This window comes from Tetrao urogallus (genome assembly GCF_951394365.1).
Source record: "Tetrao urogallus genome assembly, chromosome: Z".
NCBI lineage: Eukaryota > Metazoa > Chordata > Aves > Galliformes > Phasianidae > Tetrao > Tetrao urogallus.
This window is the reverse complement of record NC_136816.1, coordinates 41,034,279-41,046,551: the sequence shown is the minus strand read 5'-3', so window position 1 is coordinate 41,046,551 and position 12,273 is coordinate 41,034,279. Positions and strand designations below refer to the sequence as shown.

At 38.6% G+C, this 12,273-nt stretch overlaps 1 protein-coding gene across 1 annotated transcript in view; it reads left to right on the top strand.

The window, feature by feature from the left end:
- FOCAD (focadhesin) overlaps nucleotides 1-12,273 on the top strand; it is a gene marked incomplete at both ends in the record, with an annotated part of 91,915 nt that overhangs the window by 41,474 nt on the left and 38,168 nt on the right. The window contains 6 exons of the mRNA XM_079548912.1: nucleotides 185-319; nucleotides 622-672; nucleotides 1,452-1,535; nucleotides 3,005-3,137; nucleotides 6,810-6,998; nucleotides 7,265-7,386. Of these exons, the coding sequence (XP_079405038.1) occupies nucleotides 185-319; nucleotides 622-672; nucleotides 1,452-1,535; nucleotides 3,005-3,137; nucleotides 6,810-6,998; nucleotides 7,265-7,386 (714 nt within the window). The remainder of the gene's footprint in view (nucleotides 1-184; nucleotides 320-621; nucleotides 673-1,451; nucleotides 1,536-3,004; nucleotides 3,138-6,809; nucleotides 6,999-7,264; nucleotides 7,387-12,273) is intronic.

Genomic DNA, 12,273 nt, shown 5'->3' with positions numbered 1-12,273 from the left:
TAACATGCTTGTAGAATTTTTGATCTGTTTTTTTTGTTTTTTTTTTTTTTTTTTTTTTTGTTAATACAACTTACATTAATTCATATTTACAAGTGATAAGAAAGAAAGCAAATTCTAGAAACAAACATTGTGCCTTGCAGGTTGGAATTGCTGTTATTAACGCTGCCTTCCACTTTCCCTTCAGGTTGTTTGTATTAATTCTACATGGAATGCTCTGTCACCAAAGCTGAGTTGTGATACAAGACCCCTTATTTTAAAAGCACTGAATGAACTGTTTGCTCTTGTTCCCTCATTAACAGTGAATACAAATGAATATGAGGTATGTACCCCAGACTACACTGAATCTCTTCTTTCTTTATATTGTTGTATATGTTTGACAAATACATGTATATTTTTGCCTATCATTAAATTGCAGCCCCTCACAATACACATTCCCATACCATTTCACAGCTTTAGTTTGCATTAATGAATCCTCACAGGCTGTTTTTGTAGTTCAGGCCAGTACCTTTTGTCTTTCTTAATTCAGTGCACATTAAAAAAGCAGACTGTGTGAAGTAACTTGATTTCAATTGCATTCTTGCTTAAAGAAAAATTAAATGTATGCATTGTCTACTTTTATAGAAATTCAAAGCTCAAGTTCTCAGCTTCCTGTGGAAAAACACGCAACACAAGGTAGGTGACAACTGAAAATGTTAATTCTGGATGTCTATGTTAGTAATGGTGTTAATAAATGGTGTCAGCAACTAGGTATTAGATTTGATACTTTTCCATCAAGAAAAGTTATCAGTTGTTTTGTGGAAGCATTTTCTTCTTGTTGTTGAATGTTTAAACCTGTTATTGAAGCAGTGTGATGTACAAGAAAAATGGTAGCTAGCTGCTAGTCCTGAGATTTGCAGCTCCCACAAAGGATTGACCCACCAAAGTAATTTGAGTCCTGTGATAGGCTTCAGCATTGACATAGTAGAATTCCTTTGGCTAAGCCAAAACTGTGATAACTAGCTAATTTGGAAAATGTCTAAAATAAGATTTTACATTACTTAGGTAAGTACAAAATGTAGAGATTAATTCAGACCAATTGCATGGGTATGTACACTGGGATATTGTAACTGGGAATGTTGGGCTACCATAGCCATAAAGTTAGTAGAACCAAAGAACTTTAGTTTAAACGTAGCTTGTATTTCTACATAAACTACACCTACAGTAGTAGTATAGTAATCAGTATGATGTCAAGCCTAGATAACTGGTTTTATTAGTGTGCATTTTATTGATAAAGTACAAAGTAATTTGGAGAATATCTCAGGAAAGCACTACTGTTCAAAGAAAAGAGTTGGTTACTCTTTTTCAGCATTCAGTGGTTAGTGGATAGGCTTTTTGTACAGGAAATGTTTGGTGTGTATCAGTGCTGTTTGCTGTGTTTGTGATTTTCATTTTTTTTCCTGCTAATTTTTTAGGATGCCATTGTAGCTGTTTCAGCCTACAAATCGCTCTCATCATTTGGCTCTGACGAACATACAATTCTTCATCTTCCTGAACAGGTAGCAATGTTGTATTTTTAGTAGTAAGGGACATCACTTGTATTTGTTATCAGTTTTATCCTGTGAGTGATGCATCATCTCTATGAGACAACTGAGAGTTTCAAAGTAAAGAGTGAGAATTCCTGCTAGTGCAACGATACTGGTATGATTAGCATAACTAAGGCTTATGAGAGGGAAAACTTGCGAGTAGGAGCTAAGCAGTCAGAAGGTAGTTTTTCTTGTTTGAGTGGTCAAATCAGCACATGATTCATTAGGCACCAGATTTGCACTAGATGCTCTTATGATAATGTATGCAACTGAGTCTTTACACCAAAGAACACTCATGAACACTTCCATCCACTGCAGTAATACTCATGCTTTCTGCTCTTGTTCCTGAAATGGGCAAGTCGATTTGAGAAATAGGTGCTTGTTTTGAACTGAGCTGAAAACTTCACCAACATTAGTTCTATACTTCTACAGCATGGCATTTTGTTTGTTTGTTTGTTTGTTTGTTTTGTTTTTTGTTGATTAGAAACCACAGCCAGAAAGTATTTGAGATCACTTATTAGACATCTTGTTGAATATGTAAAGGACTGTTAAAATCTGAAACTTCAGTCCGATCGGTTGAATCAATAACCTTACAAAATGGAACAGTAGAAGGAAATGAACGAATAAGATTTTCTTTGTGAATTATTTTCTCTTTTAGAAAAACATTGTAAGGTGGCAAAGTTTACTGGACTCAGAACTCCATTGGTACTTCATAATATAGTGAATACCTCTGTGAGATTTTAGTTCCTGCATTATTACAGAGTGGGCTCAGTTTGGGAAATATAACTGCATATTATGAAAATACAGAGAATTAAAATAAAAAAAAAAACATTCTTGCTGTATATAAATCAGTTGAAAGAGTTGAGCACAAGCCTTGCAAATGAAAAACATGTTTGCAGAGAAGAGCACAGGACAAAATAAGGAAAGTCTCCTACCACTGTTGTAATGCCGTTTCTCTTCTGTGGTGATACGTAGTTCCGTATTACTTGTACTGTTACTTCACAGTTATCAGAAAAGAAATATATTTCCATTAAACACACTGGAAATATTTTGCAGTTCTTCAAATTCTGAAAATTACATCAAAATATAATATGCAGAACATTTTTAGTATAAAGTATAAAGCATGGCTTATTTCTGTGCTCGGAGAAGAAAAAGAGTAATAATTAAGTTTTAATAATACTGTTTCAATCTGCAAGCACCAAGACTAATTTTATTACTGCAGATATCATGGATTATATATTCATGTGATTTTTATTGACCAGTTCTGCATTTCATTCAGGTAGAAGGAAAGCTTTAATTCTTTCAGCCCCAGTTAATGAAATGGATTGAAATTAATGAAATAGGAACTTTCCGTATTTAGTTGCTGTTTTTGATGTTTGAAATCATGAAAGATAATGAGGATTCAGAGATTTGTTCTGATGCTTCTATTTTTAATCTTCTAGGCACGAATGGAAATGAACTCAATGGAGGAGACAGATGTGAATGAAGATGAGGAAGAGAGGGAGGTGGATCTTTTTGTTCCGGGTTCTTCGTATATCAAGTTGCTGTCTCTAACACCGGATCCTGTATTAGGAGGTACAGTGTGTTCGGTGTTTAAGGTTGTTTTGTGGATTTGTAACAGCAATGACTGTACATGCGTTTGGCTTTCTTGTAATAACATCATGTTGAAGCACAGGCTGTTGTTTTTTTTTTTTCTGTCAGCTTAAAACTTCAGAGGAAAATAAGACCTGCAACTCAGTCTGAGGAAGACAGTGGGTCATAGGTCCTGGTGCTGGGGAAAAAAAAAAAAAAACAAACACTTCCAATGCTTTTTAAAAATCCTTATTTATAATGTCTAGTCCACTAGAAAAATACAGTTGCCCATGATGTATTTTCTGGTGTCCAAATAGCCATTGTCTCATTACAGTGCCAAGAGGAAGGGCTGTGCAGGCATTCTTAGAGGCAGCTGTCTATTTTAGTCTATGACAGATGGAGGGGAAAAAAAAAAACATGATATTTCCTGATATGAAATAGATTACATGCTTTTTTACAATATGTAAGTAAAATACTAAAGCAATGCAATATGCAAAATTCATTCAATCAGTGAAGATATCAGTGCTATGTTTATGTGTATGAAAACTGAAGTATCCTTTATGAGTTGTTTACCAGATGATACATTTGTTTTGACAACTAGGGAGTTGAATCACCTTTAGTATTTGTTGGTGGGTGTTTTTTTTTTTCTTTTTTCTTTTTTTTTTTGAGTTCACTCAATTACCATAGTTAATGCTATCTTTCACTTCCAGTCTTCATTTTCTAACACATGAAGTTAACAGAATGTTACTGAAATTAATTTCAGCTTAGTAGATGAAGGACCTATATGCTTTTCAGGAAAAAAGATCTGTTACTCAGGCTTTCCAGTGAAGCCTTTGCTTGGGTGCATCAAAGTTTAAAGGAAATATTTGCTTCCATTAGATACCCCTCTTATTTTTTGTTGTTGAATCCATAAGCTCTCAATTGCATTTTTTACTTCTTTGTCCCTCCCTCCTTGTTAAGTCCTTGCAAGGGGAAGAAAATCTTTAAATTTTTTCAGCATCCACATGCCTCTTCCTGAAGAGATAGAATCATAGAATCATAGAATCACCAAGGTTGGAAAAGACCTAAGAGATCATCCAGTCCAACCGTTCACCTATTCCCAATAGCTCCCACTAAACCATGTCCCTCAGCACAACATCCAGCCTTTCCTTGAACACCCCCAGGCTCGGTGACTCCACCACCTCCCTGGGCAGTCCATTCCAGTGCCTGACCACCCTTTCTGAAAAGTAATACTTCCTAATGTCCAGCCTGAATCTCCCCTGCCGTAGCTTGAAGCCATTCCCTCTGGTCCTATCACTAATGACACGAGAGAAGAGGCCGACCCCCAGCTCACTACAACCTCCCTTCAGGAAGTTATAGAGAGCAGTGAGGTCTCCCCTGAGCCTCCTCTTCTCCAGGCTGAATGTTCCCAGCTCCTTCAGCCTCTCCTCATATGGCCTGTGTTCCAGACCCCTCACCAGCTTTGTTGCCCTCCTTTGAACACGTTCCAGGGCCTCAATATCTTTCTTGCAGTGAGGGGCCCAAAACTGGACACAGTACTCGAGGTGCGGCCTGACGAGTGCTGAATATAGGGGAACAATCACCTCTCTGCTCCTGCTTGCAACGCTGTTTCTGATGCAAGCCAGGATGCCATTGGCCTTCTTGGCCACCTGGGCACACTGTCGGCTCATGTTCAGCCGAGCATCAATCAATACCCCCAGGTCCATTTCCTCTACACAGTCCTCCAGCCACACCGCCCCAAGCCTGTAGCGTCGCCTGGGGTTGTTGTGGCCGAAGTGCAGGACCCGGCATTTGGCCTTGTTGAAACTCATCCCATTGGCTTCAGCCCAGCTCTCCAGCCTGTCCAGATCCCTCTGTAAGGCCTCGCTACCCCCAGGCAGATCCACACTTCCAGCCAATTTGGTGTCATCTGCGAATTTACTGAGGGTGCACTCGATGCCCTCATCGAGGTCATCAATAAAGATATTGAAGAGGACAGACCCCAGCACCGACCCCTGGGGAACACCACTCACGACCGGTCGCCAGCTGGATTTGACTCCATTCACCACCACTCTCTGTGCCCGGCCCTCCAGCCAGCTCCTTACCCAGCCAAGAGTGTACCCGTCCAAGCCTCGGGCTGCCAGCTTCTGCAGGAGAATGCTGTGGGAGACGGTGTCAAAGGCTTTGCTGAAGTCTAGGTAGACCACATCAACAGCCTTTCCCTCATCCACCAGATGGGTCACTCATCCACCAGATGGGTCACATCTGCTATGGTAACTGCAGTTAAAACACAAGCTCCAAAAATAAGATGGTCCTGGTTCTGGCAATACTATTAAATTGCGGGATTTTCTTTTGTTTTTCCAAGAGTTCTCCCACTCTGTGTGAGGAAAATATCTGAAACTGCAAATCTACAGGATGCATTTCTGCAACAGAGCTGAGAAAAATTAGAAAACAGTAAAAGTAAACTTTCTATGGCCATTAGTTAGAACATGCTGCAATTCCAATTTACTACAGTGAATTCTGACATTTTTCTCTGAAGGATGTTGGTCTTATATATATAGTTTCCCTTCCTGCTATAACACAAAGACTTATCAGATTTATTACTGATCAGATTTACTACTACTCTGTTATCATAAAATCATAGAATGGCCTGGGTTGAAAAGGGTTATGAAGCTGATTTGGAAAAAAATATTGCTAAAAATTATGTAACCATCATGAAAATAGGAAATGTAAATGTTAGAAGCTCCAGTATAAAATATTGTATTGGAATTGGAAATATATTCCAAGCTCATATAGGTATTTCTGGGTCCAATGAAGGATATAAGTGAATTTAGTCTCCACTGTTTTCAGTGTAGTCAAAGCAAGGCTGTATTTAGTTTGGGAATTTGTATGACAAAGTTTCAAGCTTAGTTGTTATAAATCTCCTTAAAATTTAGTTATATAACAAAAGCACTGACAGACTCTTGAAGGTACCAAGTTTGCAATGTTCAGGTATGATGCCAACTCTTAGCTGCAGTATAGTAACACCGTACAGTTATGTACATTGATGGTACAGCTCGGAAACACCTTTTTGCTAACATGTGCCTTCAGATCCACTATACAAATGAATAGTAACATTTTATTAGTTCTGTAAATTTAGAGCCCAGCTAGACCACAAAATGCATAACTTAAGCACGCAGCACTCAGCATCTACTGCTATAGTTATAGAAATCAAGGTAATACTTCTTTTACTGTGTATTCCTTGAATGCACAGACGTTATCTTTCCATGTACTCTTTTTGCACTCTCTTTTTAAATCTGTTTAAAAACAGTGAAGTTTCAGAGACTATATTTTTTACTATGTTCTCACTTGTTCTTCTGCCAGACTGTGTCAGCTTTAGCAGTGTAAAGGTAAAAAGATACATTTCAGGAATAGCTCAAGGAATAGTTAAGGCTGTTTTTCTTCTCCATCTGCACATATGATAAGACTTAGTGCCATTTGAAGTGACAGTGGCAGCAAATGTGGTTTCAGAGAGACTTGCCAAGGGTTCTCAGTTCCTTGACCATGAGCTCTCATCTGAATATCATTACTAGATTAGCAAATCTGCCTTGAGGCACAAATGTCAGTCATCTTGGGTTTTTCATTATTGGTTTGTTTTCCCAGTTATCAACTCTGATGTCCCTTTTATCTCTGTTCCTTTCCTTGCGATTCATCTAGCATTTGAAGAATTTGCAACATCTCTAGTCAAACAGGAGATGACCAACATGCCCCGAGGTGTGTATCATTCTGCTTTGAGAGGAGGGGCCACACGCACAGACCAGGGGAAAACTGTGGCAGGTGTTCCAAATTTCTTGTTGAAAATGTATGAGAGGAACAAACAACCAGGAATGACGCCAGGCCTTGCAGGTAGGCTGTTCCTCTTTTGGAGTTAGGCAGTTATGCACACTTTCACCCAGTTATTTCTCAGATTAGAATCAGAGTGAATCAGTTTAAGAGACGGTGTTGTCTTAGGTTGCTTGCCTATGATTACATAGGCTGGGTAGGCTCTTGGATTGTTGACTGTATTTAGTTAACTTTCTTTTTGAGTTTTCAGCTGTCATATGCAAGACTTCTAAACTATCATGAGTATTTTCTACTGAAGTTTTTTTTTTCTCCTTCTCTCTTTCTTTAAGCTGGCATGTTGTTGTGTTATGACCTCCCAGTCCATATGGGCAGAGATGGCAAGCCTATTAATCGCTTTCTGGCTAGCAGAGGACGCAATTTCCAGCAAATGTTGGTAGCCCTCATTCACGAGGTAAGTTGCTGGCTTTTTTTTTTTTTTATGCCTTTCCATACATATTGTGCTTCCTTTACACTTGTTTTTTTGTGATAATTAGGAAGTAGCTAAAGCAGTGACATGTGTGAATGTATCATAATTAATTAAAGGTGCTGTGAGGGACATTTAACTTTAATTGAACGTTTTTGAGTGTTTACTGCTGTAGTACCTCTTCCAAAATCAGAATCAGCAGAAATTGTCCTTTGCCTTTGTCTGACTTGCGGAACTACTTAGGCTTGCCTATACCTGCTGTGTCTCACCACTTCTAGTTGAATAGAAAGACTGAGCAATGATGGGATTCAGTGGGGAGATTACATTTATGTCTTGTGTTTAAGAAACATTTAGATGTTGTACTAAGGGACATGGTTTAGCTGGGAAATATTGGTGGTAGGTGGATGGGTGAACTAAATGATCCTGGTGGTCTTTTCCAACCTTGGTGATTCTTTGATTATTACCAACACTTGCTATTCTATCCTGACTCTTCAATGTTGCAACTCCCTGAGCTGTTACAATGCCATACAGTTACACAACCAAGGAAAGGCTTGAGTTGGATGGGGACCTTAAAGATCATCTAATTCCTTCCTGCTGTGGGTAGCTACTACTCACTAGAACAAATTGCCCGGGGCTATCATAGATTATGATTTTTTAAAGAAATGTAAAATTTATATTCTGACTTAGGCAGAATACCCATAAATAAAAACAGTGTATGAATAGCTTGGCATTTTAAAGATAATTTTTTTTCACCCACAGCAATACCAGTTTCTGTTCTATTTTTCAAGGATAGAAATCTTGAACAGTCCTATGATCCCTCCTCTCTCTGTTCTATGCCCAGGGAGTTTTGTGCTGTTAGATATTATTTGACTGGAGGCTATTTCACATGAAAGAACACAGAATGCTTTGTGTGTTGAGACTGAAACAACCCTGTGTAATTAAAGGAGATGTCACACTGCACTTGCTACAGAAGTTGGAAGAAGTGGAGTGAATGTGGTATGGTTTGTGGGGGGAATATGTCTGGGTGCTGATTTTGGTCCGTCACTATCGCACAACAGGTCTGGAGCTCACTTGCTGCAGAGTTCCTTAAGGATATCAATGAACTGCTGAAACAAAACAGTGTTATTCATAAATTATTATATAAATAACTATAACAAGGGGTTTTAGTTGGAAGCTTGCGAGCAAGGAGTTTGAGATTACTGTTTGCAAACTGAAAGCTTGACACTGAGCACGTGTGTATGCAGTGGAAAATCTAGAGAGGCTGTGTTCTGATCCTGAGATGTGTCGGCTTGGCTCTGTCTTGGCTTTGCCCTCATATCCTGACTCCTGACTGTTCACATTATATTTCTACTGGTACTCTTTTGGAGCTAACTGGCTAGTTCCATCCCTAGCAAACCTGTCTTTAACATAGCTTGTCTAAAGTTTCTAGACAGATGCTGTGTACTATGCTGAATTTCGCTTCTTTTACCTAGGGCAAACTTCCGAACACATAATGCACATAAACCTGATGCGCATAATGTCTATATCCCATCAGTGGGCTGGGATACAGCATCTCATCATTTTGAGCCCTCTGAACTGGAAAAAGAGCCACAGAAATTAATAAACAGGTCTTTGAACAGAGACAGATGTCAATCTGCAATAGATGGTCTACAATCTACCTACCTACCCAGCCACCTTGTATTTCTTTAATGGAGATGATGGGAGCAGTTTATGCTTCATGCAAAAAGCTTATAAGACAGGCTGCTTTTGGCACGCAGATGTTGTAAATAGTGGCTTTGACAGGCTGAAGTGGTGCAGTATTTTTAAAATGCAGAAGGAATATGGTCTGGCCTTTGCATGTTCATCGGTATTCAAGTGTTTACTATTCATTGTAAATACGATGGTTACATTGCCATAATAATAACACTTGCAGACATTATTGCACAGTTGAGCACTACTTGTGTGTAGTATAGTGATAAATATGCTGCTTAACAAATAATCATGTTAGACATTCTACGTGCTCACAAAAGAAACAATCCCTGTTTTTGTGTTAAGCATGCTATGATGATATACACCTTGGAACAGCTTTTTCTATGTTCCTTCTGGTTTGATTTTAATATAATCGAGAGATCCAAGGACGTATTTAAACCTTGTCCCTGAAGCACTTCAGATGGTAATTCTAGAAAGGAATTTTCTGCAGTGTATTCTTTTGTGCCTAGATACTTCAGAGGATGTTATTCACGTTATGGACCATTTTGTGCTGGCTTCCACTAATGAATTTACTGAATGTTTCTCCTCCAGTGATGAAACAGTGTTCAACAAGTAAGTTTGTTGACAGGTTTTTGATAACCTCCTCTTCAGTCCATTGTGGCTTAGAGAAGAATGACAAGTATTTTCCCACAAAGGAAGACAGGCAGGAGTGTTTGGAAGTTTACACATACAAGAATGTTAAAAAAGAACCTCTGAGCAAGATTTGAGAAGCAAAGAGATGTTGCAACACTACTTTGTTGATATGGAAATGTAATGCTAGCTGTATTTATGAGGTCTCTGAGGCTACATTTTATATGTCCTTGTGTGAGAGGAGTGTTTAAATTCACACAGGCATTTCACTGACATGAATTAAGTTTCAAACACATTTCCATAGCCACTTATTTGTTAGTGAGATGAGCTGAATCTAGGGACCAGTGAGTAGGTGGACTATCTAGGTGGAAACCTATTGTGCTTAGTAAAAGAACTCATTGGATTTCACTGTATTTCTGCCAAAGAACAAATTTTAAGATGGGTCATAAATTTTGATATTTCTGATTCTAGACCCTGCGGTTTGTTCTTTAAATAGTGTTATCTTAATTAGATACCCAAGAAGTGATAGAAACAGTCTTTGATTCACTGATGTTTTGTGTGCCCTCTGCTACCAGTGTCTCAGTGCCAAGTGAGCAGTGTACAAAGATTTGTGGCAGCGTAAAGATGATGGTGCTGAAAGAAAACTCATGCATGTCATGATGTTTACTTTTTACTGAGAGTGCACTTTTTAAGCATGCAGACTGTTTTCATTTGAAATTACTTTCTGGTGTTGCAGAAGAATGTGATATGTGTTCAGAAGCACTCAAGTACTGCAGTAGTATCTCCTGTTGTTTGTCAGAGCTTCCTCTCTGTATTTTGGTCAACACAGTCTTTGCTTGCGTGTCTTCAAGCTGATATGTCCATCTGAAGGTTTTAAGCATCAGTCAGCAGACTCAGATGACTAGCTCCTTGCTCAGGGTATTTCTCACTGCCTCAGTTATTGCTAGTTATTCAACACTAGCTGTTAACCACTGTGTATCCAATGACTGAAGAAAAGTAAGGAGGAAAAATAAAGACAGCTGGTATCTTGTACTGAATACTGAGTATCAACACAACTCTACCTGCTAATCTTTAACACTGTGTTCAGTTACTTGAGCGTTCTTTGTGTTGTGGTTCTGTTTTCTCAATCTTTCTCTCATGCACTATAAATTCATTAAATATTTATTAATTCATCAGTAGTCGCTTAGCAGTTCTGCTGGTCATCAAGCACATTGCAAATTTTAGACAAGATGTGCTACTAATATGTTTCAGATGAAACTGTATTGAAATGCAAAAATATACATAAAGCTTTCTTTTTCCTGTGTGAGCAGATTATGTGTCTTGAAGGCCTGCTCTTCCTCAGACAAATATGGATTGCCTGATGAACCTTATAATGTTCACTCAGATTTTTCTAGTTTCGTGCTGAAGTCTAAAACAGTATCAGAGTAGAGACAAAGAGTGAGATTGGTGTTTCTGCAGATGCTGTGGGAACCTACGGCAGTTCTGACTGGACCCTTTGGTCGTCAACATGCTGAATAACTTGATAAGCAGAGGTGAGACAGGATGCATGAATAAAATTTTTGAAAAAAAGCACTAGTGTTAATGATGCATTTAAGGATGTTTTTTCTGCAGTGTTCATGGGATTTATGGAGAAGTATGTCATCTCTTTTACTTTTGGATTGTATTCACTTGTATAGGTGTATTTGTAGTTACTTTTAAGTTGACATGATTACAGTTGGAATGAAGCCTTAGCATAGAACCATATAAAGAAATAATATTATCTGCTCTGTGTGAATCATGAGGGGCATAAAGCAGAGATGAAAGCAGAACACAGATAATTAACAAGCAAGGGAAGTTTATTTACTTATCTAGGTTGATTATTCAGAGGATGCCACTGGAGACGTGACAAAGAAGAGCTTTACATGCTTTGAAACATGGAGTATTTTACATATTGAACAGTGGCTAGTCTTCATAATAAATAAAGAGGAATCTAAAGAAGAAATAACAATCTTGCCAGGCTTACTCCCAGCAGGCTACTAGCTCTGGATGGGTTTTTGTCATCTGAAATCTGGGAATATAAGTCTCTAAATCCAGTGTGGTTAGAAACTGGCATTCCTTTATTCCTCACGGTTCCTACCAGGCGACTTGACAAGCAAGCTTGCATGCTGACTTCAGATTCTACCTCTGAACAGTTAAGGCATACATATGCAGTACATAGGCATAGATATTCATTCTTTTTCAAGGACTCATAGATATGTGCTCATGTCCCTTTGGGCATGCCCAGGAGTATCTAGGGTGGTCAAGTACCCACCTAATTCTTCCCTGTTTTCCACCATCAGCTTCACCACCTTTTGACTAATTTTTCAGCTGCATCTCTCCAGTTTGGAGAATTTCCATTGCTTACTAGGCCAGAGTGAGCAACCTTGAAAACAGCATATGTGGAATCTGAGGAAGATGTCCTTGCACCTACTGAGGCAAAAGATAAAGTATTCTGTTATGTCTCCAGTGCAAAATTACTGAAGAAAAGACTTCACCTGCTAAGGTTGAAATGGCAAGTTTTAGAACTACCACTTATGG